The sequence below is a fragment of the Dryobates pubescens genome, chromosome 3 (genome assembly GCF_014839835.1).
Source record: "Dryobates pubescens isolate bDryPub1 chromosome 3, bDryPub1.pri, whole genome shotgun sequence".
Taxonomy (NCBI): domain Eukaryota; kingdom Metazoa; phylum Chordata; class Aves; order Piciformes; family Picidae; genus Dryobates; species Dryobates pubescens.
The window spans coordinates 21,320,435-21,348,191 of NC_071614.1; the positions used below are offsets into that span (position 1 = coordinate 21,320,435).

Genomic DNA, 27,757 nt, shown 5'->3' on the forward strand with positions numbered 1-27,757 from the left:
AGATGCTGCAGAGGAGCACGATGTGAGCAAACTCTTCTCAAAGACAGTATTAGCTCTTCAACTTCAAGCTGACACATGAAATTCAGCAAGTGTTTTAGAATGTCATTTTGGGTCAAATGAGATAAAAGGATTTGTAACAAAAATCTGTGTTACAGGTTTAGATACTTGCATAGCTTGGATTGCTTTCTAGCAGGCTGTTAGGATGTAGGAGAATTCTGCAGTTGTAATCATTTTCATAAATTATAAAATGCTTCTTGTCGTGTTCATTCTTAGTCTCTGAAAAACAGGGGAAACCTGGTATAACTTCTGAGAGTTTTAGGAGACTGTTTTTGAGGTGGGCTGTAAAATTCATGTCTTGGTTACTCCTTGGCCTCTATTCCTTCTGGATATGTTCTTAGTTTAACCTTTTACTCTTGTGCCCTGTGTACCTGTCCTCTGGAGATTTCTGAGATGTCTTGAAGATGCTAGTATGTCTGCCTTCTTTTAAAGTCCTCCTATTATTTGTGGAGCAGCATCTATTGAGTTATGACAGGATATTGTTCAAGTCCAGTGACTTTCAAAACCATTAGAGCAGCTGTAGACAGCCTACACAAGATGTGAAGCTTAATTCTCATTTGAAAATACCTCAAGCTCTATAACGTGGGTGAACTAACAGCAGCTGTTCTCTCGTTCCTCTTGCAGACGTCAGGTGAGAAGGTGGGCAAGCTGAGTCTGGTGGATTTAGCGGGTAGTGAAAGGGCAACAAAGACTGGTGCTGCAGGAGACAGGCTGAAAGAAGGAAGCAACATCAACAAGTAAGACTCTACAATTGTTTCAATTGTTTCTTTTCCTCTTTTTTTTTTTTCTCCCATGGAAACACTCATGACTGCTAAATCCAACAGACTTGCAAAAGTCAGTTCTCTTCTTCCCTTCTCTCTCCACCTCCTGACATACAATACTCTCAGATGTTTGAATGAGATCTCTGCCTGTTTAAAATGGAAGGTGTTTTTCGTTCTGCACTTGTGTTCCTGTAACTACCATGCAATTGTGTTGTGAAGACCTGTTTATTAAGGCTGAAAAACTGGAAGCAAGGAGTAGAGCTTCTTTATAGGATGAATGGTCAAAACTCTGCTAGGAACTTGTTCCTTGGAACTTGTTTTTGCAGAGAAAGTGACTGTTTAAATATGCCTTTGACTTCCAAATTTTTATACTTGTTAATAACTGCTTATCTGTGCAGATCCCTCACAACCCTTGGGCTCGTCATTTCTGCCCTGGCAGATCAGGCTGCTGGCAAGAACAAGAACAAATTTGTTCCTTATCGTGATTCTGTCCTCACTTGGTTACTAAAAGTAAGTACTCTGACCTTGGAGGTTTTTCAAAAGAGAAATAAAAGGGAAGAAAAGGGGAGAAGAGTCTCACTGATCTAAAGAAAATGCTTCTTTTGCCTTCTTATTTTGATGTTAAACATAATTGTCTTTGGAAAATCAGCTGGATATAAGTCCCTACAGGCTAAGTGTATTCTATGTCCATGCTGGCATGGACTAAAGAATAAAAAACTTGGAAAAAAAGCCAAACAAACAAACAAAACCCCATGATGCTGAAAGCATTCTATTGTATGGATCCATTGACACATAGCTTCACATGCAACCTTGGAGCTAATTTAATTTAGGATACTGCCACATGCAACCAAATTTTGCATTGAAGGTTTTGATTAAGACTGTTACCTTTTCCTAATTGTCAGTATATTTGTTAATGTACTTTTGACAGCAGAGCATTATCTCAGTTAAAGTCTGAAAGACAGGTCAGGTTACTTTGTACATCATATTCATGTGAAATAGCTATCTGTACTGCATAGGACTGTTTGGAGTTATTTAGGGGAGAAAAGAGTGTACCATGATGGTATTTGGGTGAAGATCTGTAAGGGCTGCATAAAACCCCCAAATTGTTGAGTATGAGTTATTTGTATGTCGAATTAAAAGGCCAGCTGTTGGTTTCATTGTTCCTCTCTAGAGAGGCTGTAAAGCATGGTAGCCTGATGACAAAAATCATGGGAGTGCAAGCTCGATTTCAGGCATAGTCATCATCTGGATTTCTCCTGTTTTCTGAGTGGGAACTACAAATGTAGCCGCTGCTCTCTGTCAGAGCTTGCTTGCTATCAGAGATGGTTTGTCTTTCTTATTATTGTCTTCCCTGGTACAGCTGAGTGGTCTTGGTTGACTTGGATTTTGAAGGATTATTGAATTAGGTGTCCCATGTAGGTGGCTTGAGTTTTGTTCTTGTAACCTGTCATTTTGTTAAAATTCTTCATCACTTGACTGCCAGGATGTTTTGTAACCATGTCTCATTACAAATGCTAACTTAGCAAGTTTCCTTTCCCTGCCTGCCACCCCCCCCCCCTGTTTTATTGTTATTGAGGAGCAACTAAGATAGAGTTGTGTAGTCTGGAAAAGACCTTTGAGATCATCCAGTCCAACCCTTAATCTAGCACTGCCAGGTCACCACTAAGCCATGTACCTCAGCACCACATCTACACATCTCTTAAATACTTCCAAGGATGATGATTCAACCACTTTCCTGGGAAGCCTGTTTCAGGGTTTACCCACTCTTTTGATGGAGAAAGTGTTCCTAATATCCATCCTAAACCTCCCCTGGCACAACTTGAGGTCGCTTTCCCTTGTCTTGCTGCTTTTTACATGGGGGAAGAGACCTACCTCCACCTCGATCCAGCCTCCTTTCAGGAAGCTGTAAAGTCAGAAGGTCTCTCCCCAAGATCCTTTTCTTCAGTTTAAACAACCCCAATGTGTTTGTTAGTAGAAAGCTGTGATTTTTGTGATTTTTGACATCAACCTTTTTATCATCCTCTCACTTTTGCAAGCACTCTGGCTAGATTTTGTTGTTCTCCACTTACTCTTAGCAGTGTTTTTAGATGTTGTTTGAATTTGATGTCCCAATAATTTAACTCCACACGTGAGAAAAAAGTTTACTTGTAGGTTATACAGAGGTGTGGAGATTATAAAAAAGGTGTTTTTCTTAGATTTAAAAACAAAGTTTGCTTCAAACCTGAAGTAAAATATAACCTCTACTCATGTAACCCCCTGATGCCACAGGGCTTCATTTTTCTCAGTGCTGCCTGTTAATTAAGCTTTTAGCATGACTACTGTGAAATAATGTCTCTTCTTCTGTAGACAGGCAGATGTTGGTCTCTTCTCCCAGGCGGCCAGTACCAGAACAAGAGGACACAGTCTCAGGCTGCGCCAGGGGAGGTTCAGGCTAGATGTTGGGAAAAAGTTCTATACAGAAAGAGTGATTGCCCATTGGAATGGGCTGCCTGGGGAGGTGGTGGAGTCACCATCACTGGAGGTTTTCAGGAGAAGACTTGATGGGGTGCTTGGTGCCGTGGGTTAGTTGTTTGGGTGGTGTTGGATTGGTTGATGGGTTGGACGCGATGATCTTGAAGGTCTCTTCCAACCTGGTTTATTCTATGTATTCTATGTATTCTTCTTAGTGTCATTGGGGGTCCTTCACTACACAGTGCTGGAGCAGGTCCAAAGAAAGACAACAAAGGTGGTGCACAAGTGTTGTGGGGAGCGGCTGAGGGAACTGGGGTTCTTTAGCCTGAAATAAAGGAGGCTCAGGGGAGATATTCTTGCGCTCTGCAACTCCCTGAAAGGAGGTTGGAGTGAGGTGGGTGCTGGTCTCTTCTCCCTAGTAACTAATCATAGAATCAGTAAGGTTGGAAAAGACCTCAAAGATCATCAAGTCCAACCTGTCACCCAAGACCTCATGACTACTAAACCATGGCTTCAACTAGTGACAGAACAAGAGGAAATAGCCTCAAGTTGTGCCAGGGAAGGTTTAGGTTGGATATTAGGAGCAATGTCTTCCCTTGAAAGGGTTGTCAGGCCCTGGAACAGGCTGTTCAGGGCAGTGATTGAGTCACTATCTGTGGAAGTGTTAAAAAATGTGTAGGTTGCGGTGAGGGACATGGTTTAGTGGTGACTAGGTTAATGGTTGGACTTCATGATCTTGGAGGTCTTTTCCAACCTTAATGATTCTGTAATGCTAAACATCACAAGTACTAGGCATCAGATAGTTTAGTGATGAGGAAAATTGGAATGGCATCTCAAAATAAGTGTCTGCTTTTCTGCAGTAAAGTAAGTCCCCACTTCTCAGTGTTCCTTGCACTAAGGCTTTTCCAGTGTTTAAATATATTTTTTGCCTCTATATATTTACACTGAGGGCTGAATTTCACAAGTGCTTTTTGGCTCTCTCTAAAGAAGCTGGGAACAAAACCAGCATGCCGTTAGCTTTGCTTTGCTCCAGCGGCATGTGTGCTTGGGTTCCTGATGCAGCTGTAACAGGCTGAGCAAACAGAGTGGAAACTTTCCTAACAAATTTCTAGCGTTGTTGTTGGAATTAGTTATGCTGTCCCCTTTCTAAACAAACCCAGCAAGCAGACTGAAATTCCTGTTTAGCACCTGTCCGATGCATTGTAGCTGCGATGACGATGGCCATGCACAGCACATGCTTTAGCTCATAAATAGAAGCACACTTTTGTTCTGCCTTCTTTCAAGCAAACCTTCTTTGTGTCTTTAACATCCAGCTATGTTAAGTGCAAACAAAAGGGTTGGGGCTTTTGGATTTTTTACAAACAAGCACATTGAAGAGAAGCTTTGTTTTGGAAAGGGAAAATTTAAACTTTTTTATTTGAAGATCAAAGAAGGAATTTATTCATTTAAAGCGGCCTGTTTGTAGAAGCTATGATTCTCTGGCTTTCAACTTCTAATTATAATGCTGAAGTAGAGTAAATATGTTCTAACACTAGAAATACCCATCATACACAAACCTGAGAAATGAGTGAAATTTAGGAGACCTCAAGATCTAACAATTTTGTTTAATTTTGTTAAGGATCTTTAGACCAAAGTATGAGGTGAAAAATAATATTGCAAGAGGAGGCTCAAAGAGTGGCATCAGGTTATGTCTAGGACACTTGTCATTGCTTCAACTTCTTGGTTTTAGCAAATTATATTAGCATAGAGATCCTGTTTTATCATTTTAGTCAGAAGCCCTTCATGTTTTACTGCCTGAAAATATAACTTCTGATCTCTACATTTTGTTTTCATGGCATTCTTTGTGCTAAAGACTGAGCTAGTTTAGTCTTAAAAAGAACTAAACTTAGTTCTTTCCAGTCTGTTTGTGGTTGCCTGAAGAGGTAGTTGATGGTTCATCACTGGAACAATTCCAGGTCAGGTTGGATGGAGCTCTGAGCAACATTATCTAGCTGAAGGTGCCCCTGATTACTGCAGGATTGGATTAGATGAACTTTAAATGTTCCTTCCCACCCAAACCATGCTAGCAGCCATTTTACATGACCAGAGACAGAGTGCTACTAGTGCAGCCACGAAGCAAAATCAGTCTGTGTGGTCAATGCTTGTCAGACCACTGAAGCAGCCAGATTGCTGTCAAACTGTTTTAGTCATCACAGGGGAAAAAAGAGAGTCTTAAGGAAATACTTAAAGGGGCGTTGTAATGATTGCTAGGGAAAGCTACATGTGTGCTTTGTAATTGAAATGGCTAGACAAGCAGCTAATGTAGTCAGATTGTTCTAATGGCAATGCCTGACCTACATTTCATGGGTTACTGAAGATGAGAAAGTTAATAGCATGGTTCATATCAGAAAGGAATATTGGGTAAAACCAGACAATAACAGCAAAACCAACATCACCACCAAAAAAAACCCCCACAAAACCAACCCCAAACCCCACAAACCAACCAAAAATCACCTAACAACCCCCCCTAAACAAACAGCCCCAACCAAAGATATTTGCTGCAAAATGGAAACCAGAATATTTTCTTTTAGACTGACCAAAACTGTAAACCATGATTTTGTGGTTGATTAAAAAGATTTCCCTTCCCCCCCCCTTCCCTTTCCCCCCCCTTCCCTTTTCCCCCCTCCCTTTCCCCCCCTTCCCTTCCCCCCCCTTCCCTTCCCCCCCTTCCCTTCCCCCCCCTTCCCTTTCTCCCCCCCTTCCCTTTCTCCCCCCCTTCCCTTTTCCCCCCCTTCCCTTTCCCGCCCCTTCCCTTTTCCCCCCCTTCCCTTTTCCCCCCCCTTCCCTTTTCCCCCCCCCTTCCCTTTTCCCCCCCTTCCCTTTTCCCCCCCTTCCCTTTTCCCCCCCCTTCCCTTCCCTTTTCCCCCCCCCTTCCCTTTTCCCCCCCTTCCCTTTTCCCCCCCCTTCCCTTTTCCCCCCCTTCCCTTTTCCCCCCCTTCCCTTTTCCCCCCCCGTCCCTTTTCCCCCCCCTTCCCTTTTCCCCCCCCTTCCCTTTTCCCCCCCCTTCCCTTTTCCCCACCTTTCCGTTTTCCCACCCTTTCCCTTTCCCACCCCTTTCCATTTCCCCCCCCCTTCCCTTTCCCCCCCCCTTCCCTTTTCCCCCCCTTCCCTTTTCCCCCCCTTCCCTTTTCCCCCCCTTCCCTTTTCCCCCCTTCCCTTTCCCACCCCTTCCCTTTTCCCCCCCCTTCCCTTTCCCCCCCCTTCTCTTTCCCACCCCCTTCCCTTTTCCCCCCCCCCCTTTCCTCCCCCTTTCCTTCCCCCCCCCCTTCCCTCACACACTGCCTTGCAGGAATGTGGTTTCACACCCTTCTTTCTTGCATAACTCAAGTTAGATTTGTGAGCTTTATAAAGTGGAGGGTAGGGGAAAAGCCACATTCTGAAATGCTTGTAAGAAAAACAAAATCAAGTGTCTTGCTTCTGAGGAGATCTTCAAGCAATTTAAGTGCTTATTGGTGACATCTCACTTGCAGTCCTTAAAACGAGATATTCCAGATTCGTTGTGATCTTTCCTGAGCTCCTTCAGTAGTGTCTGAGAAGCTTAATACTGAAGCACTTGTGTTTCTAGTTTATAAATCTGAGTACAAAACCTTTGAAGCCCTTAGCAGGCACCAAAGGGGACTGTTTTCATTCCTGTTTGAACTGAAACTGATTCTGAAAGCCAAGAATGACATTTACTAAATGTACTTTAAAAAAACCCAACCAAACAAAAAGACTGAAAATCAGATTTTTTTCTTGATTTGCACATCTTCAAATACTAATGCTGAGCCAAGCAGCAATGACAATAAAGTTTCTGTTGTTAGTTGCCTCCGTCTGCTCCCAGCCCTATGTTGTTATTGGCTGCATAAGTTCATTGACTGATTAAAACGTTTTCATTTTATAATTTCTACTGCCTTCCAGGATAGCCTCGGTGGTAACAGCAAGACTGCCATGGTAGCAACAGTAAGCCCAGCAGCAGACAACTATGATGAGACCCTTTCAACACTGAGGTATGCAGACCGGGCCAAGAACATCGTTAATCACGCTGTGGTGAACGAAGACCCCAACGCTCGCATTATTCGCGACCTCCGTGAGGAAGTAGAGAAGCTGCGAGAACAGCTCACAAAAGCAGAGGTACAGATTTTAGTCTTGAGTAGCCAGTAAGTCCTGTAAACCCCATTGTCAGGATTTAGAGGAACCTGGATGAAGTTCAACAAGGGCAAGTGTGAAGTCCTGCACATGTGAAGGAATAACCCCATGCACCAGTACAGCTTAGGGCTTGACCTGATGGAAAGCCACTTTGGAGAAGGACTTGGGAGCACTGGTAGACAACAAGTTTACCATAAGCAAGCAATGTGCCTTCATGGCCAGGAAAGCCAATAGTCTCCTGGATTAAGAGGATTGTGGACAGCAGGTCAAGGGAGATTCTTTTTCCCTTCAGCTCTGCTCTAGTGAGATGACTTCTGGAGTACTCTGTCCACTTCTGGTCTCTCTAGTTCAAGAGACAGGAAACTATTGGAGAAAGTCCAGCAGAGACTACGAAGATGCTGAGGGGATTTGGGCATCTGTCATGAATAGGAGAGGGGAGGCAGTTTAGCCTGGAGGAGAGAAGACTGGGCAAGGGATCTTATTAATGCTTCTCAATATCCAAAGGGTCGATGTCAAGAGGATGAAGGTAATTTTTTTTCAGTAGTGTCCAGGGATAGGAGAGCAGGAAAAGGTGCAAACTGTAACACAGGAGGTTCCATCTGAAGATGAGGAAAAACTTCTTTCCTGTGAGGGTGCTGGAGCACCAGGACAGGTTGTCCAGAGAGGCTGTGGAGTCTCCTTGTCTGGAGAGATTCAAAGCCCAACTTGACATAATCCTGTTAAACCTGCTCTGGGTGACCCTGTTTTTAGTGTGGCGTTTGGGCTACATGATATCCAGAGGTACCCTTTCAGCTCCCAGCATGCTTGCATTCTGTGACTTTCTTACCTGACTCTCAAAATGAACACCACAGACCATTACACAAGAAATCTACCTTTACATAGCTTCTTCCCATTTTTCTGTACATTAGTCTTGAAACAAGGGTGATAATGGGATACCAGGTTCTGTTTCAACAGATTGTTGAGCAGTCTTGGGTTTACTGCAAGATACAGATGAAAAGCACAAGGACACAGAGGCAGGAATAGGATTGGAGGTAAGATTGTGCAGGCAGAGCTTTGCAGGTGTATTTTAAGAATTCCATGTGGCTTCATCCTGTGAGGTGTGAATTACTTTAAATAATGCTTGCTTACAAGCTTTAACTATTCTTATGCAAACCTTTACAGGGGTTAGGCAATATTGTGAACATCTGCATAGCTACCTCAGTCAAAGGTTGAAAGGAGAATGCTCTAAATTGTAGGTGAAGGCCAAGAACTGGTGTAATTCTGAGTTCTGTTCTCTAATGTGACAAAGCAATGATGACACAATCCATTCAGTTTGCAATTTACAAATATTATTGCTACAGTGTTTGCCTCATGAGGTATGCAGGGAATGCTGGCTGTGATACTGGAAATAACTGGTGGATTTTGACTGTCCTCATTTGAGCTGCCTAGTATGCTAAGAATCTCAAAAGCATATATTTTTCATGTATTTCAAGTTAAATATCCAAAAAATTCCCCTAAAACATCAACCACAGACATAACAGGACTCTGAAAGATGCAAGGTCTCCCTGTTTGTTTCATCTGTGAGCATTAATTCCAAAAAATGGCAGCTTTCCACAGTAATGAAGTAGTGCTTCCTAAATATCTGGCCAGCCTGATCTAGTGTGAGGTGTCCCTGCCCATGGCAGGAGGGTTGGAACTAGATGATCTTTGTGGTCCCTTCCAAACCTGACTGATTCTATGATTCTATGAAATATTAAGTCATAAATATTTCCTTCTCCAAGTATTCTAATCCCACCCTAGTTGTCATCTCAGTGGCATTGACAAAAAGCATGGGAAAAAATAGTTTAGCTGATTATTAAGAGGCTACACACTAATGGTCAAAACCCATATTCGTTGTGGTGTTCTCCTTTCAGTTTCTCACATTTGTAGCTTATCTAACTGCTCTTGGAGAAATGTGCATAAGTAAGTTGGGGATTTTGTTATGTGAACAAAGCCTTGACCTTTTATGACAGTCAGGTTTCATTTTCAAGGCTCATTTCCAAATACAGAGGTTGCCAAATTGTGAGTTTGTCTTTTTTTAACTTTTAGTGTCAGTATCCTTTTTTCTCCCAGTATCCTTTTTTCTCCTAAATAGCCAAGGCACAACATGACTTGACAGTTTGCCTTCCTTTTCCTCCTGGAAGAGTAAGGCATTATCCTCTTTTTCCCCTTTTCATTTTTTAATCCACACATTTTGATCTTCTCTTGTCAAAGTTAATTCCACATGCTTTAATTTGTCTGTACCAAGGCCACCAGCTTTTCCTTCCTAAGCTGGGAATTTAAACTAACTGCTGTCAGCACAGAAGCACAGCTGCTGGTCTGCTGTGATTCTGGACCCATATATCTGCTGCTTCTATAACCATTGTAGGGAAAATTACCAAGCTCATTTTACCATTAAAGGACATTAAATGTTGAGCAGTTTAGTCCCAGGTCCAAATAAATGGACAAACAAGACTTAGACTTGAGAGTCTTCATATTCCTTTGTGAAGGCTTCATCTTTCTGTCCAGCACCTTTACACTGATCAGGTTTTATCAATCATGCTAAATCTTTGCTCTGGAGAGTACCTTGGCTTTGATTTCTTTTCTGTGTGGAGTTCATGCTCCCTTTTTACCCTGTAGTTAGATTTTTGAGGTAACCAGAAAAAGGCTACATGGGACACAGCAGCTGACAGTGCCTAGACCATTGTGTCATATGGCAAAGGAAACTCCTGTCTTAAAGCAGGATTTTCTTCTCCTGACACTCCTTTTCTTGAATAAACTGCAGTGTAATCTGACCAGTCTGGCTTGGATTCCTGTGAGAACACCTGGGTTTTGTGGTAAGGGAGTATCTGATGGAGAATGATGCTTACATTGTTTAATTTGCATTGCATAAATACCTACCAGCCAAAACTATTTGCATTTTGTTAGCAGTAGTGAAAAAATGATGTGAGGAAGTCCACAGGCTTCCTCTTCAAGACAATAGAGGACGAGCATGGCAGTACTGACACTGGAGGAAGTAAATATTTGTAGTATAAAAATTTTAAGGCCCTTTCAGTTGCTGCAGTGTCTGATGGATGGTGAGGGCATCTTCTTATGCTGAAGGGCCTTTGAGTATTTCACAAAACAAAATTAGAGCTGTGATGTCTTAGCAAGAAAACCAAATTCCAGTGTGCAGAAGCACATTGTAAGGCTTCTTTTGACATCCACTCTCTGAAATGCATATGCAGAGGTGGGGAACCACAACATTTTAGATGATACTTGCTGTAGAAAGAAAAACCTCCCACACCCATCAGGCCATAACAAAATTAACAATAAAAATCATTTGATTAGATGGCAGTTTAAGTGACTGGAGATGTTCAGTGCCGCCTACAAGGACAAGCTGAGAGAGTTTGGAATGGAATGGAGTGATGGAGTGGAGTAGAGTAGGATAGAATAAACCAGGCTGGAAAAGACCTTTGAGATCATCAAGTCCAACCTATCATCCAACACCATCTAATCAACTAAACCGTGGCACCAAGCACCCCATCCAGTCTCTTCCTAAACACCTCCAGTGATGGTGACTCCACCATCTCCCTGGGCAGCACATTCCAATAGCCAATCACTCTTTCGGTGAAGAACTTCTTCCTAACATCCAGCCTAAACCTCCCCTGGCACAGCTTGAGACTGTGTCCTCTTGTTCTGTTGGTGGTTGCCTGGGAGAAGAGACCAACCCCCACCTGGCTACGACCTCCCTTCAGGTAGCTGTAGACAGCAAGAAGGTCTCCCCTGAGCCTCCTCTTCTCCAGGTTGAGCACCCCCAGCTTCCTCAGCCTCTCGTCACAGGGCTGTGCTCCAAACCCCTCTCCAGCATTTTTGCTCTTCTCTGGACACATTCCAGCAACTCAACATCTTTCCTAAACTGAAGGGGCCAGAACTGCACACAGGACTCAAGGTGTGGCCTAACCAGGGCACAATGACCTCCTTGCTCCTGCTGGCCACGATGTTCCTGATGCAGGCCAGGATGCCATTGGCCTTGGCTACCTGGGCACACTGCTGGCTCATGTTTAGCCTACTGTCAACCAGTACCCCTAGGTCCCTTTCTGCCTGGCCACTCTCCAGCCACTCTGACCCCAACCTGTAGCACTGCATGGGGTTGTTATGGCCAATGTGTAGAACCCGGCACTTGGATGTGTTAAATCTCATGCCCTTGGACTCTGCCCATAAAGTTGGGGTTGTTCAGCCTGGAGAAGGCTCTGGGGAGGTGTTATTGCAGCCTTTCAGTACTTAAAGGGGGATGATCAGAAAGATGGAGACAGATTTTTTGTTATTTTATGGTGTTTTTTTTAGCAGAGCCTGTTCTGGCAGGACAAGGGGTGATGGTTTTAAACTAAAAGAGGGGAGATTTGGACTAGATACAAGGAAGAAATTTATTACACTGAGGATGTGGAGACACTGTCCCAGGTTACCCAGAGAGGAGGTAGATATCTCATCTCTGAAACCGTTCCAGGTCATGGGTAAAGAGGGTCTGAGCAAGCTGATCTAGTTGAAGATGTCCTTGTTGACTGCAGGGTGGTTTGACTAGATGACCTTTGAAGGTCCTTTCCAAGTTGAAGCATTCTGTGATTGTGTGTTTTTGAGTGAACAGCAGCTGACATGATGGTGGCCAGATCAGCAGTATCTTGAGAAGCAAGATTGTTTCAGATATGAGTCATTTGGGATGCTTGTATTGATATAAAAATGAGATTAGTTTGCATTTGAATATCTTTGTGCAAATCTGCCAGTATCATGTAATCGGTTTGCATTAAAGTATATGAAGTATACTTTATATATAGAGTATATGCTACACATTAGCATCTCTACTTGAAACTAATTAAAGGAGCTTTGGATGGATTCTGCATTTATATGTACTATGCATTTTAAAAAACCTCTTTAGTTACCGATAAGTATGCCTCAGAAAATAAGCAATGTTATATTTCCTTTTATCCATATCTGTGTGACAGGAGCGTGGATGAAAGAACCAACCCAAAGCACCACAAGCTTTCTTGTTTTATTTCTGCAGGCTATGAAGTCACCAGAATTAAAAGAACGGCTGGAGGAATCAGAAAAGTTGATTCAGGAAATGACTGTGACCTGGGAAGAAAAATTAAGAAAAACTGAGGAGATAGCACAGGTTTGCTGCTTTCTTACTGGTTTGTCATCCCCCCCTAATTTTTAAAGAAAAATAGACTTGTTTCCTTTGTCTGTCAGTTCATAGAGACCGTCTGAATCTCTCCCCACATTTATGGGTAAGTAGGTCAAGCTTACTGCCCTTTTGAAAAGCTTCACTTAATTCCTGTGATAGCTGGGTGCCTCCCAGATTACTGTTCCAATGACAACAATAAATAGTCACTGTATGCAAATGGAGATGGTATTTAAAACAATAATAATCCACGGATGAGAAGATTACAGGGATTTTATGTTCTTCAGACAGTGAAATTGCTGTTTGTGATGGAAGATGGAGTGTTGAGAATGTTAAATTCAAGGCTATGTACAGCATGCTTCAGTACACAAGGCAAAAGGCATTCAGAGCATTAAAAAACAGAACTCTTCAGGATCCCTGCATCTTTTATTATCTTTTGTCCTGATATTTAAGGCCTCAGACCATAACAGCTTATGAAGGTGATGGTGACAAATTGTTCAGGGTGCCACAACTTTTGTATGACGCTTCCAATCCTTACCACACAAATGCTGATGTATCTGCAGTAGGGAGCTCGTCCAGGGGAGGACTATTGAAAAGTTCTGAATAGCTTGTAATACATATGGAGAAGACAAAGCCTCTGATGAAAAGCCTTCCTGTAAATAACACAGTCAGAACAGACTGTTCTGACTTTGATTTTAAAAATCCATTGTCACAAAGGGAGTCCACATCTTGAAAAATTGCACCCAGTTCTGGGCTCCTCAGTTCCAGAGAGATAAGGAGCTACTGGAGAGAGTTCAGCCAAGGCTACAAAGATGGTGAGGGGACTGGAGTCTCTGTCTGACAAAGAAAGGTTGTGAGAGGCCTGGGGCTGTTCAGCCTGAAGAGGAGAACCATGAGATGGCATCTTCTCACTGCTTACCAATATCTAAAAAAAGAGTGGTAGTCAAGAGGATGGGGCCAGACTTCTCTGTGGTGCCCAGTGACAGAAGAGGGGACAATGGGCACCAACTGGAACACAGGAAGTTCCTTCCATCTGAACATGAGGAAAAACTTTTCCTTTGAGGATGCTGGAGCCCTGGAACAGGCTACTCAGAGATGTTGTGGAGTCTCCTTCTTTGGAGACTTTGAAAACTTGCCTGGATGTGATCCTGGCATGACCTTCCAATGTCCACCATTCTGGGAAATACTGCTTGTGACTATGAGGGCTTCCTGACTTGCAATACACATTCATCCCAGCAGTTTTTCTGCTTGTGCATAAGGATGAGTAATAGTAATGATAAAATTTCTGCTGTCAACCTACACAATAATTTCTGGGCATAGAAACCGAGTGTTTGAGGAGAGTGAAAAACTGGAGTAATGAGCTCAACAGACCAAGTCTGCCTTGATGTTTGCATGTAGCTGCTTCCTTCAGTTCTCCTCTCTGCCTCTAAATTCTCAGACTATGTCAGTGTTTTGATGCTGGGAATTTCATGAGCTTTGCAGCTACAGAAAATTGGGGTTGTTGTGGAGGAGGGGCTATTGTTTGTACAGTATAAGACTGTTTCAATACCACTTGGAAGCCAGTGGGAAAAGCTTTCTGCCATCTTCAGTAAGTTTACAGAGGCCCAAGGTTAAAGACATTTATGTCACAGCTTGTCAAGTGATTTCGGTTTTGGCCAGCATCCACCTACAGCTGTCTGTCAGATTGTGGCAGGGTAGGCAGGTAAGATGGGGAGATAACTGTAAATCTCTGAGGAAAGGATGATACTTCATAAAGAAAGAGGACTCTCAAATATGCAGTGTGCTAGAGATGGAGCAGCAGTAAGGGTTCAGAGCTTTAAAGTCTTTAAAGCTCTGAAAAATGGGCAATTTTTCACGTTTTCTGTGGGTATTTGACATACTTTTAATGCATTTTGAATGTATGAATTAATTAACATTAGGTCTTGAGCAGAAATTATCAGCAACTGGCTCATTGTCTTTAAATTAATCTAAGTTAATTTTATGAGATTTAGACTCTGGGCCAAGTCCTCCTTTGGGCAACACATTCTTTATCTCACAAGATAATAAGGAATGATGCAAACCTCAGAGCCTGGCACAGATGATCAGAAGAGAGATCTTTGACATCACTCTGTAGTTTTTCCTCTGTTCTTTGTTTTCCCCTCTCTCTCTCTCTCACACACACACACACATGACTTTTCCTCACAAGGACATTATGTTGGCTTTTTAAGTGTGTGGGGAGACAGGATAAAGAAAATAAAGATCAAGTTGTGGTTGCTATTCTTTGCAATTTTAATCAAGATTAGACCTGATACCACTGCAGTACTAAACAGAGAATTACACTGCATACTATGACATACTCTGTATCCTAATACAAAGCAAAATGATAGGCAAAAGTCAGAGCCTTAATAAACATTCCAGAATTATTCCTACATAATCTCTGCTAATTTTTGCTTCTTTTTTCAGTTTCAGGATCATGGGGAGAACACTGTGGGTCACTTGTATTTTTTTAACTTACTTCTTTTACTCTCCCCTGTTTGTGCTTCAACCTAGTAATTCTACAAGAGGCCTCCCATGTTTGTGTTTTAAATGTTTGCTGTTGTGGATAGTGAGTCTCATTTCAATTTCTTTATCATCCTGGAAACAACCTCACTGGTTTTGGTAGAAGAATCCCTTTCTGTTCTTAAGTCAGAAATGTTTAATGTTCCTCTTTCACTGCTCTAGTCTTCCTCCAAACACTTCCCTTTCAGAGATGTACATTTTTGCACAGTGATGCTTTGTTGTTGAATTCTATGAAGTCTATTGACAAGAACAAAACACCATCCAAAATGCTACTATTCTTGTTCAGCAGGAAGTGTTATTTGCATCACTTAAATAGCAGGTTGCCAGTTTTTTGTCATTTTGATTGCTCTGGAATAAAAGATAGACATGGAGCTTGCCTTGGCAGGGATTTAACCTAACTTGTTGCCTTTTAGCTCAAAAGAGGAAAATAAAGGGCTCTAGAGATGTCTTTGTGGTAGCGTTTTGCTGTTCCAGTGAGGTCATGGAGAAGCTCCTACAGTACCACAGTGTGCTGCTTTCAGCTGTTTTCCTCTTTCACTGGGAAGATGCAACTGTGTGAGACCACAGCACGTAGCCCTCTGAGAGCAGAGGTGGAAGGACAAGAGAGATTAAAGATATCCTCATCCATGCTTGAGAAAACGAAGGCTTTTCTGTGTAACCTGTTGCAGAAGGAGTTAACTTTTTCAGAAGCAGCATTCCATCATCTTATCTTGTGGCTTTGGTAGACAGGAATGTGTTTTTGAAAGGCTGCACATCATTCAGCTTAATTTTTTTTCCCTTTTTTTGATGGCTACTCTCTTGCAGGAGCGTCAGAAACAGCTGGAAAGCCTTGGCATATCTCTTCAGTCTTCTGGGATAAAAGTTGGGGATAATAAGTGCTTCCTGGTTAATTTGAATGCAGATCCAGCTCTCAATGAACTTCTGGTGTACTATTTAAAGGTAAAAATAAATACTGAGACATATATATATGTTTTAATAGAAGGGGGCATCTAATGCCATTGACAGAGGTGTACTTTGAAAACTGTGTATCTAAAGCATTATTCTGTGTTCCTTGATTCTGTAAAAATTAGTAAAACCTTTTTGTTTCAAATCTAATTCATCGTGGCAGAGAAAGTTTGGGGATTTTATGTTTTTGTCTTTTGAAAGAAATGTAGAGGTGTTCCTTTTGAGAAACTACTGGTTTAAGGTTGGGCTTTTTGTTGGTTGGGGGGGTGGAGGTGTGGTTTTGGTTTTTATTGGTTTGTGGGCTGTGTGCCAATTTACACAAGGTTTTGCTGAGAAAATGGTTTTGTATAAAGACTGGGCATATCAGTAATCTCCTGCTTCTACATGTGAGGTCCAAATTCAGACTCCTTCAGTTTATAAACGGAATTTTTATTCCTCTTCATGCAACTTGACAGGAATGAAAATCAAATGGTGTTCTGCCTTAGCATTTCTGCTGCAGTGTGGTTCCCCCTTACTAATGTTAAACCTAAAATGCATGATAGAACTTTTGGACTCTGCACTGAAACATTTGGGCAGTTTATTTTAGTTCAACACACTGTAGATGTGGAGTTAGGAGAAGAAATAGGCACAGCCATTTTCAAGTCACGTTTCAGAGTACAAGCTCTATAAATTTAGCAGTGTAAGAACACTGGCAATTTGAGCTCCACATTAAATGATTCTCTTCTTTTTGATGTGGTCTGTAGTAACTCTCAAAACAACCACAAAATTAGCAGTTTGACTGTAAGGTGGTTTTGGTTTAGTCCTCTTAGGAAATACTTGATCCTCTGGTACCAGCCATTGTTGCTCTGTGATATCTGAATGAAAGCAAGGGAAAGAACTTTGTCAGTGTTGCATCTGCTAAAAAACATTAAAATGGACAAAAGAACTGAGCTGAAGTTTCAGAAGAATAATTGAATACTTCCCAGAAGCCTTACATGTAGGTGTGTAAGTTGTGACTCAAGCTGCTAACTAGCCTTGGCACTGAAAGGTATTGAAGCAGAATCTACTTTTATGGTGTTCAGTGTGAACAGACAAGAGTATATCGAGGCTAAAGCCTGCTCAGAAAACAGGCCTTGACCAGTCAGCACCAGCAGGAAAAGTTTTGGCTGGTGCTGTTCCACTTTGGTGTTTTTGAGAAAGCCCCTTTGCATGGGGTAGTTTTGTATATTTCACTTATTAATTTATTTTTTTAAAAATAACACACATTTGTTTCATTGGTAGAGAAATTTCATAGACTCATAGAATTGTGGGTGTTGGAAGGGACCTTTAAAAGCCATCTAGTCCAACCCCCTGCAGTGCTCAGGGACATCTTCAACTAGATCAGGTTGCTCAGGGCTCCATCCAACCTCACCTGGAATGAATTTTGCTGTAGAGATCCCTGTGCTTTGAAATTCTGTTGATGAAATGACTTGTACATGTTTGCTTCAAATCATGAGAATAAACTCTTTAATGCTGAGCTGCATATATTCTAGAGGGCTTGGTCTGACCTGCATTTTTTAATCTGTTCCTCAAAAATTGGTTGGAGATGTCTTAAAAAGAAAGGGAAGCATTGAGGCATGTGTGGAGTGATCCTTCATCTGCCAAATCCCTCATGCCTCGAGTGCTTCAGGATCTTCCTAAGATGTTGGATGATCTAGGTGGAACCTGTGTAATAGCCATGGAACTAAGTACTGTGAATCTGTCTTAATTCTTCTTTGAACTCCTTTATGCTTTTGGCCCTTAGGCACTGAATTCTATATAATAAATTATAGAAACCTCCTCATCTTTGGATTTCATCGTTGCCTGTAAACCTTCCCTAGTGCTCCCTACTTGTTATTGTAAGACACAGTGAGGACTGTTCTACCAATTAACAAGTGACAGGATGAGAGGAAACAGCCTCAAGTTGCATCGGGGGAGGTTTAGACTGGATGCAAGGACCCCAAAGGGTTGTCAAGCTCTGGAACAGGCTGTCCAGGGGATTGGTTGAATCATCATCCATGAAGTGATTTAAAAGAAGTGTGGTGCTGAGGGACATGGTTTAGCAGCAGACTTGGTAGTGTTAGGTTAATGGTTGGACTCAATTATCTTAAATGTCTTTTCCAGCCTAAAGGATTCTATGTTTTGCTTATAATGTTTCATTCCCCTTTTGCCCTCTAAGGGAAGTATGGAACAGCTTTAAAATATCAGCACTAGATGACAAGATACATCCAGAAGGAGAATGGCTGAGTTAGAACTAGTGAACTTTTGCAATCTTTTTGCTGACATGTGAATTGATTTTCCCCAGGAGCACACGTTAATAGGCTCAGACAATTCTCAAGACATCCAGCTGTGTGGAATGGGAATTCTTCCTGAACACTGCATCATAGACATCACCCCAGAAGGACAGGTTATGCTCACACCTCAAAAAAATACTAGGTAATGAAATAAAATACAGCTCCAGTTGTATAATAATTGTGGTTCTATCTAGTATTTTATGATTAGTGGTGCAAAAAAAGAGAAGCATTTCTGTATTCTCAAGGTAGAAAAATCTACTTCTTATATCCTGCTTTTACATTTTAATTGCCATCTTACCTCTCTGCCAACTCAGTGATGGTGTTTGTAGTCTAAGTTTCCAAAGAGAGGATGAGTAAGCTGTGTATGTTCTCAGCGAGTAAATACTGATTTGCAGCTGTGTAGCTGCAATTCTATCAAAATCTGAATTAATTTTCCAGGAAATCTGGTGCTATGCAAAGAGCCACTGAAGCATTTTTTGCTTTATTTGATTAAGCAGCAGTACTTGAAAAGCAGATGGGATATTCAAATTGATCACAAAATGACATGCGTCATCAGCATCTCCGATAGTTTACTGTTAGCTACACAGAATTCAGTAATTTCACATTTACTCTGATTCATGGTATTGAACTCCATAAGCTTAAACAGTCAAAAGAAGATGAGATTCAGGTGTTTATGAAACAGCACAGGGCAAATCAATGAACTTTATGGGGATAATTTGCCTTTTGGCAATCCCTAAACCCGTTCTTCTACCTTAAGTAGTAGCAATAAAGAAAGTAGTAGTGGAGGAAAAAATGAAGCTTTATGTCGATGCATCTGCTTTAAATTTGTGCCTTTTCACAGGACATTTGTAAATGGTTCAGCTGTCATGTGTCCTATCCAGCTACATCATGGAGACAGAATATTGTGGGGAAACAACCACTTCTTCAGGTACAAAAGATATTAAAGAAATTGTGAGCTTGCACCAATTTTGCTTTACCTTATGGTATAAGGAAATGTGTCAGTGGAGCATTCAAGCTGCAGAAGGATGTGATTTCTTTTTCACTGGGATTACAAAGGCAATGCTTATGCCTGACTCTTCTTGAATGCTGTTATAGCATCATAGAATGTTTTGATGGAAGGAGCCTTTGAAGGTCATGTAGTCCAATGCCCTTACAGTGAGCAGGGACATGAACTAGATCAGGCTGCTTGGGGTCCCGTCAGGATTTAAGATTCTGCTAGACTATTGCTTTTGGCTTTTCCCATAGGAATTATCAATATCATGAAGCCACTGTTTTTTAAAGGGGTAGGAATTTGGGTTTACACACAAAGCCTTGGGACTGGGGTGACTTACCACAAAGAAGACTACAGAATCACAGAATCTCCCAGAATGGTGGAAGTTGGAAGAGACCTGTGGGGATTATCCAGTACAGCCCCCCTGCAAAAGCAGGGTAACTCAGAGCAGGTTGCTCAGGATCATGTCAAGGCAGGTCTGAAATCTCTCCAGAGAAGGACACTCCACAGTCTCTCTGGGCAACCCATTCCAGTATTCCAACACGCTCACAGGAAAAGTGGTTTTCCTTTTGTACCCACTGTCCCTTGTCCTATCATTGAGCACCACTGAAAAGAGTTTGGCACTATCTTCTCAACACATGCCCTTTAGTTACAGCAACTGTGCATGATTTCAGAGAACTAGATTGACTTGACTTCTTGTATTTTCAAGGTATTGTAACTTTACTGATGGAGACCTTGTTGTAATTATCAGTGCTGTTATCTCACTGAATAGATTTACTTTTTGATCTGGTATCTATAATGTAGTTCAGTGCCATATTAATATTAAATAGTTTCTCTTCCACATTGAAAATTCTACACTTGAGCTTTGGCTTGGATATGTTGCCTTTTGGATTTTGCAGAGAAGGTATTAGATTTTTGACCTATTTTATACAGTGATCTGGATCTTAGGTCACTGTGTTCTCTGTTCCTCAGAGTTCCATCTCCAGCCACACCTACAACCTTCCTGTATCAGACAGGATTACTGGTCAGAGTTTTCTGTGAAAGATTGTATTGTTGAAATCCTCTGTGGCTGGTCTCAAATAGCTTAAAGATCAGTGGATTTAAACAAGAATCTCCAACATAATTGTTTTCTTTTATACTGGAAAGAAGAATCTGCATAACAAGTGGGATATAATTTCATTGTTGCCTCAAAATTATTTGGATATGTGAGGACTGAAAAAAATTAATGGTGATCTAAACTATGTGTTCAGTAATACTAGTTACTCTCATTAAAGTGTAGAATGGATTAGTCAGTTTACTTTGAACTCCTCTGTTCACACTCACAGAAGATTGAGCCAGTCTCCTTTTATGATAGAACAAGGGGCAACATGGCAGAAAGCAGAACATAGAAGTTCCACCCTGTGAGGGTGTTGCAGCACTGTAACAGGCTGCCTAGAGAGGCTGTGCAGTGTCCTCTGGAGAGATTCCAAACCTGCCTGGACATGATGCTGGGCAACCTGCTCTGGGTGACCCTACTTTAACATGGGGGATGGACTAGATGATCTCCAGATGGTCCCTTCCAGATCCCACCATTCTGTGATTCTGTGAGATCAACAAATTGTGAAAGGGAAAAAACTTACTGATTTGGATAATTGACTTACTAATCTTTGAAAGCAGCCCATTGTTTCAGAGTTGAGCAATTAATAGTACCTTAAAAATTTCCTTCTTACTGAAAGGCTCAATTTGCCAAAGAAGAAAAAGAAGGCAGATCATGAGGATGAAGAGCGAGACAACTCTATGAAGTACAGTAACAGTGTTGAGCAGCTGGACATAGATGGAGATAATTCCAGTGAAGTGTCTAGTGAGATTAACTTCAGCTATGAATATGCCCAGATGGAAGTCACAATGAAAGCACTTGGTAGTAATGGTAAGAAGCAACTGAAGTATTTGGAAAGGATTCTAAACAACAGACTTTTTCCCTTATAACTTCTTGCTGGATAATTTTTGTTGTGAATGACTCATCATAACCATTTTTGCACTCGAGGGGAGAAAAAACACATCACAGACTGTTTAGTTTGGCAGTTCTTGTTGAGGGAAAAGCCAAAACTGGGATGTTGGTGGAACTACAGCCCTGAACCAAACTATTTTCACTTTGTTTTTCTTGTGTTATGTCTCGCTCAGGCATTAACTGTTGTGATTGCCGTCTCTGAAATCATGTTCCTTAGTTGTTGTGGTCTCATGTTGCTGTCCCAGAATGGCATTATTTTGGGAAAGAGGAGGAAGTTTTTTTCAGCTGGTCTTTCCCTTTTCTCAGTTCTCTTGACTCAGATGTCCAAACTGTTGTGGAGATGTTTATTTTGCTCCACAGTTCAATGGCATTTTTAAAGTATACATTACAACAAAAACACAGCCTCTTCCTCCTTTTATATCATAACTGTGTTTGCTCCCTGGGACATTCCTCACCATGGATTTCAACAGCTGCTGCAGGCCCTAATGTGGATAACTGCAGATATAGAATAGGGAAGTACCAAGTCACAGTGATCTGTGCTCTGCCCAACACCATGCAGCATATCTGTGGCAGCACGTGGGAAAGATCTCATGTTTCTGTATCCTCCATCTCTGCCCCACACTCATGACAAGGCTGTTTCCATTTCTTTTTATGGTTGCCAGGTATTTGACCCCCCAGAAATACTAAATGCTTTATGTTCAACATCTGCTTAGATCCAATGCAGTCAATCTTGCAAAGCCTGGAGCAGCAGCATGAAGAGGAGAAGAGATCTGCTCTTGAACGACAGAGACTGATGTATGAACATGAGCTGGAGCAGTTGCGACGGCGACTGTCGCCGGAGAAGCAGCACTTCCGCAGCATGGAGAGGTTCTCCTTCCATTCTCCCAGCGCTCAGCAGCGCTTGCGGCAGTGGGCGGAGGAGAGGTGGGTGACCGAATCTGACCATCAGCAGTGTTCATTTAAAGTTCTTCAGTGCTAGTAAATGGTAATTGGAAGACATGGATTGTGTGGCACACCTCTGCCAAATTCTGTGGGCGGTTGAGGAGGGCACAGAGCCAGAAGTATCGGTCTAAGAGCAATCAGAGCTGTAACGCTAGAAAAGATGAGAAACAGTGCCTGTTTTGTTGTTGAGGAGAAACTCTATCCTGATTGACAACAAGTAAGCATGAGGTGACTGGAAGACGTTTTGGGACTCCTCTCTGAGTTTGTTCTGTGGATCATGACTCAGCTGCTGGAAGGTTGTTTTCCCTCTTGACTCACGTCCATCTGTCTGACCTGGGCAGGTCCTGGCAACCAGAAGAGTGCAGAACGAAAAGGGAGTAAGAGGATAATACAAAGATCCAGAGGATTGCAAAAGCTGTTTAATAACCACAGAGAGGGCACTGTCCTCTTTGCCTTTTCCTAGGCAATTGCACTGAGGTTATTTACTTTAGCATATCAATTATCTTCTCTACTATTATGTCAAAAAGCAGCTGCAGGAAGAACGTTAACTAATGAGTATGATAAAAACACTGTGACGAGAAAACACAAATCTAATGGCTACTGCTAAATGAGCAACTTTTGAAACAGAAAATACTTGAGACAGTCTAACAAGGTGCTAGCTGTGTGTCTGCAATATTTTGTGGTGCCAGATCCCTGTGCTGCACAGTTAGCACACTCTCACACTTGCCAGGCAGACCAGTGAGCAAGTGGATCATCGTGTCTGAATAAGCTTCTCTCTGTAAAATGGAACATCCACATCTGTGGTGGGGGAAGTCTGGAATAAGCCACATAAGAGCTGACTGTTCAGCAGATGCATGGAGAGGTTTCCAAAGCCAGCAGTATGCTGATGTCCATATTGCTGAATTCAAGCAGATAATACTTTTTCTTTTCCAGAATAAATGCAATTAGATTCCCTGTTTTGTTTTTTTTTTTGTCTGTTAAAATTCTGAATGTTAAGACTCCTTCCTGTCAAGTGATCATTTATTTTCCTCTCAGTTTCAATACTTAAATGCCATCTTTTTCCTGTCTCCCCCTTCAAATCCCCTTCTTTTAGGGAAGAAATGTTGACCCACAGCCTGAGAAAGCTGCGAGAGCAAATTGTTAAAGCAAATTTGTATGTGAGAGAAGCCAATTTTATCGGAGAGGAGTTGGACAAGAGGACAGAGTACAAAGTTACTCTCCAGATCCCAGCTTCAAGCCTTAATGCTAACAGTAAGGTAAGGTAGCCCTAATGGAACTAAATTTGTTGTTTGTGAAGTTTGCCCTTCACCATTCATATTGTACTCTGACTTTAACAGTCAAGACAGTGCATTAAATATGGCTCTGCTAATGCACATACACCCTTCTTTATTACCATAAAACTCTTACAACATGCTGGCTTATTGATAAATGTTTTGGTGCAAGATCTTTCCACTGGTGTTGAAGTTCATACTTGCTTCTGTTGCAGAGTGCTAAAATCTCTGCAGGGTAGGGAACATCTGTTTCAAGGATGTACCATCACCTTGGGGATATTTGGCTTTGCATCATCCTAGTGAGCTGAGAAAATGCTGCCATCCCCACTGTTCAGGGAGGAACTGGAGCAGAGTAGATTTGGATTTGTTCCAGGCATCTTAGAAAATCTGGGAGGAGGGAACTGACCCCTGCCTCAAGGTGGCTGCCTAAGATGGTATTATTTCAGTTCTTGAGGTCAGCTTAATACTTTGGTGATACTTGGGTTGTCTTTAGTGCAGTAGAGGACTAGAATTTCTGTCACTGTCAAGGGTTAGGACTGGGCTGGGCACTAAACCAGTGGCAGATGCGCTCTGTTGACACCTTTCCCTTCCTAAAGGGAAGAGAAAGGGAATAAGGGAGACAGACTTAGGGGTTGCAAAAGAAAACTAAACCAGTTTTAATGAAAATAATAACAAAATAAAATATATGCAGTTATATAAACCCCCAAATATTACACACAACACACACACCCCCACCAACGACAGCACCCCCACTGCCCTGCTGTGGGCAGGTACTTGGGATGTCCCAGACTGTGCTCGGTGGCAGATGGCAACTGGATCTAGGAGCTGGATTCTGGAACAGGATTCTGGAACACAGGGATTGAGATCAAAAGCAGAACAGACAGAGTCCTCCTCAGCTAGCGGCCATTGAAGAAGAGGCTCGACCCTTATGATCCCTCAGCTTTATGGGGAATATGACATAGATGGAATGGAATGCCTTGTTGGTCAGGTTAGGGTCACCTGCCCTGTCCACTCCTCCTCGCAGTTGCAGCCTTTTACTTTGCACTCCCAATGTGGTACCCAAGATTTAGCAGTGACCTTTGTCTGCACCCCAATCCCTATAAATGCAGGGCATTATCACTTCTGGAAGCAGACAGTGTCTGTGCAAACATGCTGCTAGCTTCAGAAGGTGCCATCACTGAGACTGAGATGAGAAGTAAAAATCACTGAACATGAATGAATTAGTTCTGTTCTAGCTCAAACCAGGACAATCAATTGCTTCCGAAGTTTCCCTCATTCGCTTGGTTTGTCTTGCAGTCTTCTGGCACGTCTAGAAACAGCATAGTAAAGAAGGTTAAGTCTCTGCACTGGTTGGAATTTGCAAACAGTAGTAACCTTATCTGGAACTCCAGGCCTGCTGTAACTTGAGGATATTTGCAAAATGCTTAAATGTTCCTATTTCTAACATTTATGTAAGGTGAAATTCCATGGAAACTACTGCCCATAGCTATGATTAAACTTCATAGCTAAACTGAAGATGAATATGCTGTGACAGCTGAGCTCAGAGGCTGTCACACTCTGATTTGGTTGCTTAAGCTAGAATAAGAAAAAGAACCAAAATTCAGACTTTTCCCAAAGGTATTCTCAGTTTTGTATTAGTCATAAACTGATTGAAATCCTTATTGATTTCTCTGTAATCGTTTTGCAGAGAGGTGCAATTCTCAGCGAGCCAGCTATTCAAGTGAGGAGGAAAGGCAAAGGCAAACAGATTTGGTCACTGGAAAAGCTGGAGAATCGATTGGTAGACATGAGGGATCTTTACCAGGAGTGGAAAGACTGTGAGGAAGACAACCCAGTAAGTAAAAATTATTCCAGTACTGTGCTGATAGAATTACTTCCCTGTACATTTTATCTTGTTTAAGTAGATGTGAGAAAATTTTCTGGGTCGAGAGGTGGGGCATGGAGGCAGGGTGGGAATATGTAAAGAGAGAAGGTTTCCCAAGCTTTAGCTTTTCCTCGTACTGAAGCAGGTCCTCAGCATTTCCTTAACCCTTATCTTGTCACTTTGATGCTTATTTGCATGCATAGTTTGGTGACAGAACTGAGGATGCAAGAGGCAGCAAGTAAATGCACCAGCAGTTGACATTCAGGCTGACTTCTCTGAATCTGACAACGTTGAGGAGTGCTTGCTGGGAACAGACCTTATACTTGGCCTAAAGTAAAATTCAGACTTCCATTCTTCTTGTGATCTAGTCTGGCCTCGTACTTGAGTCCATTTTTCTTTCCCTAGGCTGGTTGTGCAACACTTTGAAAATGGTTTCATGAAAATTTTTTTCTCTTACATTACTGTGGATTTGATTGCAGGTGATGAGAGCTTACTTCAGGCGAGCTGATCCTTTCTATGACGAGCAGGAAAACCACAGCCTTATCGGAGTAGCCAATGTTTTTCTTGAGTGCCTGTTCTATGATGTGAAGCTACAATACGCTGTTCCAATCATCAATCAGAAGGGAGAGGTTTGTCATTCTTCTATAATCTGTGCTTACTCAATTCAATTACAGACCATGGGTCTTACTACCAGTATATACTACAGACTTTCCAGTTTCATGTGCACAAGCTCTTTGCTAACAATTTAGAATTATACAAATCCAGTAACACCTTACTAGAGTTGTTCAGACACCTTGGAATTGCAGCATAGTGATTCTGAAAGTTTGTTAGCACCTTTATAAACAAAGCAGACTGAAAGAAATACTTAGAATAAATATGAGCTATTGTTCTGCTGGCATTCACTGACTGCCACCAAGAATAGGCTTTTAAATATATGCTCTAAGAACAGCTTCAAGTACAGTTAGAGCATAGCAGGTGACATTCTCTGTGCTCTGCATTACATACACTTTGCAGACTCTAGAAACTGGTGTGAAGATGTGTGAGATTGCAGTATGCTGTTGCCAAAGTCACTTTTGTGGCTGGCTGCTTTACAGTTCTACTCTTTGAGTCTTACTCCAAAGCACTCTTAGTCTGGTGCAACTGCACAATAGAATGCACGATGGAAAAGAATGAAATATTGTCTGTTTACAGACTGTAAATAGCAGTAAGTTGTAATTACCTGAAAAGGGATGAACCTGTCTCTGGTTCCTGACACACAAGTAATTCTAACTTGCCTCTTATCAGGTATCAGGTCGCCTCCATGTTGAAGTTGTTCGAGTGAGTGGAGAAATAGACGACAGGTTGGTTGGAGGTGAGGATAGTCCAGACTGTTCAGCTGAAAATGACACTCAGGAGAGAAAACTTGTCTGCAGGGTGAGTTTCAAATGTATCCCGACCTCTGAACAACCTTCTCTCTTTCCATCCCAAGTCTTAAAGAAGTCCCTGGTGCATTGGCTTCTGGATGTTAGATGGCTGTTTGTAACCTCATGCACTGTGTTCACTTCCAGCAGGCTGCTACACCAGAATCCTGTTGTTAAACTCATTTATTGGCTACATAAAACTGTATTCATGTTTCAAGATTTCAAAAAGAAAGAAAAAGGAAAAAATGAGCAAATAATTTAACTGTACCTCATCATTCAATTGTATGTAGACAGCCTAATACTTATGCTGTGTTTGTTTCATGGCCTTATATAATGTTCTGCTGTCCAACATTTGTCCTGAGATGATGCTGTGTTGTCTTTTTTCACATTGTTTTGTTTCTGAAGTGGCTGAAATAATACATCAGAAGAACTGATGGGGTTTGTACCTTTTAATCCCCATTGGCTTTTTTTAAGCCTGCAAGGTATTAATTAAACTTCAGTTACGTATGCATACAGTCTGACCCCAGAACTGTCATTGTAGTATTGGAAAACATTGAAGATCTGTGAACTAGGATTGGAGCTACAATTTCTAATTTGAAATGAATCACAGAATCTGATAAGCTCTCACTGCTCCAGAGGGACCTGGAAAAACTGGAGGAATGGACCTGTGTGAACCGCATGAGGATCTACAAAGCCAAGTGCGAAGTCCTGCATCTGGTCTGCAGCAATTCTTTGTATCAATCCAGGCTGAGGGATGGAGAGCACCCTTGTAGAGAAGGAATCAAGACTGCTAGTGAATGAAAAGCTGGGCATGAGCCAGCAATGTGTGCTCATAGGCCAGAAACTGACCATCTATCTGGGCTGCATTCAAAGCAGCATAGTCATCAGGTCATAGGAGGTGATTCTGCCCTTCTGCTTTGCTCTCGTGAGACCCTGCCTG

The 27,757-nt window shown here is 41.9% G+C and overlaps 1 protein-coding gene across 1 annotated transcript in view; it reads left to right on the forward strand.

The window, feature by feature from the left end:
- The window catches only part of KIF13B (kinesin family member 13B), a 140,257-nt gene that overhangs the window by 63,267 nt on the left and 49,233 nt on the right, over nucleotides 1–27,757 (forward strand). The window contains exons 9-21 of the mRNA XM_054179732.1: nucleotides 682–794; nucleotides 1,217–1,328; nucleotides 7,206–7,418; nucleotides 12,469–12,579; nucleotides 15,931–16,065; nucleotides 18,374–18,504; nucleotides 19,204–19,290; nucleotides 21,069–21,259; nucleotides 22,054–22,264; nucleotides 23,376–23,538; nucleotides 25,241–25,387; nucleotides 25,897–26,046; nucleotides 26,702–26,830. Coding sequence (XP_054035707.1) covers nucleotides 682–794; nucleotides 1,217–1,328; nucleotides 7,206–7,418; nucleotides 12,469–12,579; nucleotides 15,931–16,065; nucleotides 18,374–18,504; nucleotides 19,204–19,290; nucleotides 21,069–21,259; nucleotides 22,054–22,264; nucleotides 23,376–23,538; nucleotides 25,241–25,387; nucleotides 25,897–26,046; nucleotides 26,702–26,830 — 1,893 coding nt within the window. The remainder of the gene's footprint in view (nucleotides 1–681; nucleotides 795–1,216; nucleotides 1,329–7,205; nucleotides 7,419–12,468; nucleotides 12,580–15,930; nucleotides 16,066–18,373; nucleotides 18,505–19,203; nucleotides 19,291–21,068; nucleotides 21,260–22,053; nucleotides 22,265–23,375; nucleotides 23,539–25,240; nucleotides 25,388–25,896; nucleotides 26,047–26,701; nucleotides 26,831–27,757) is intronic.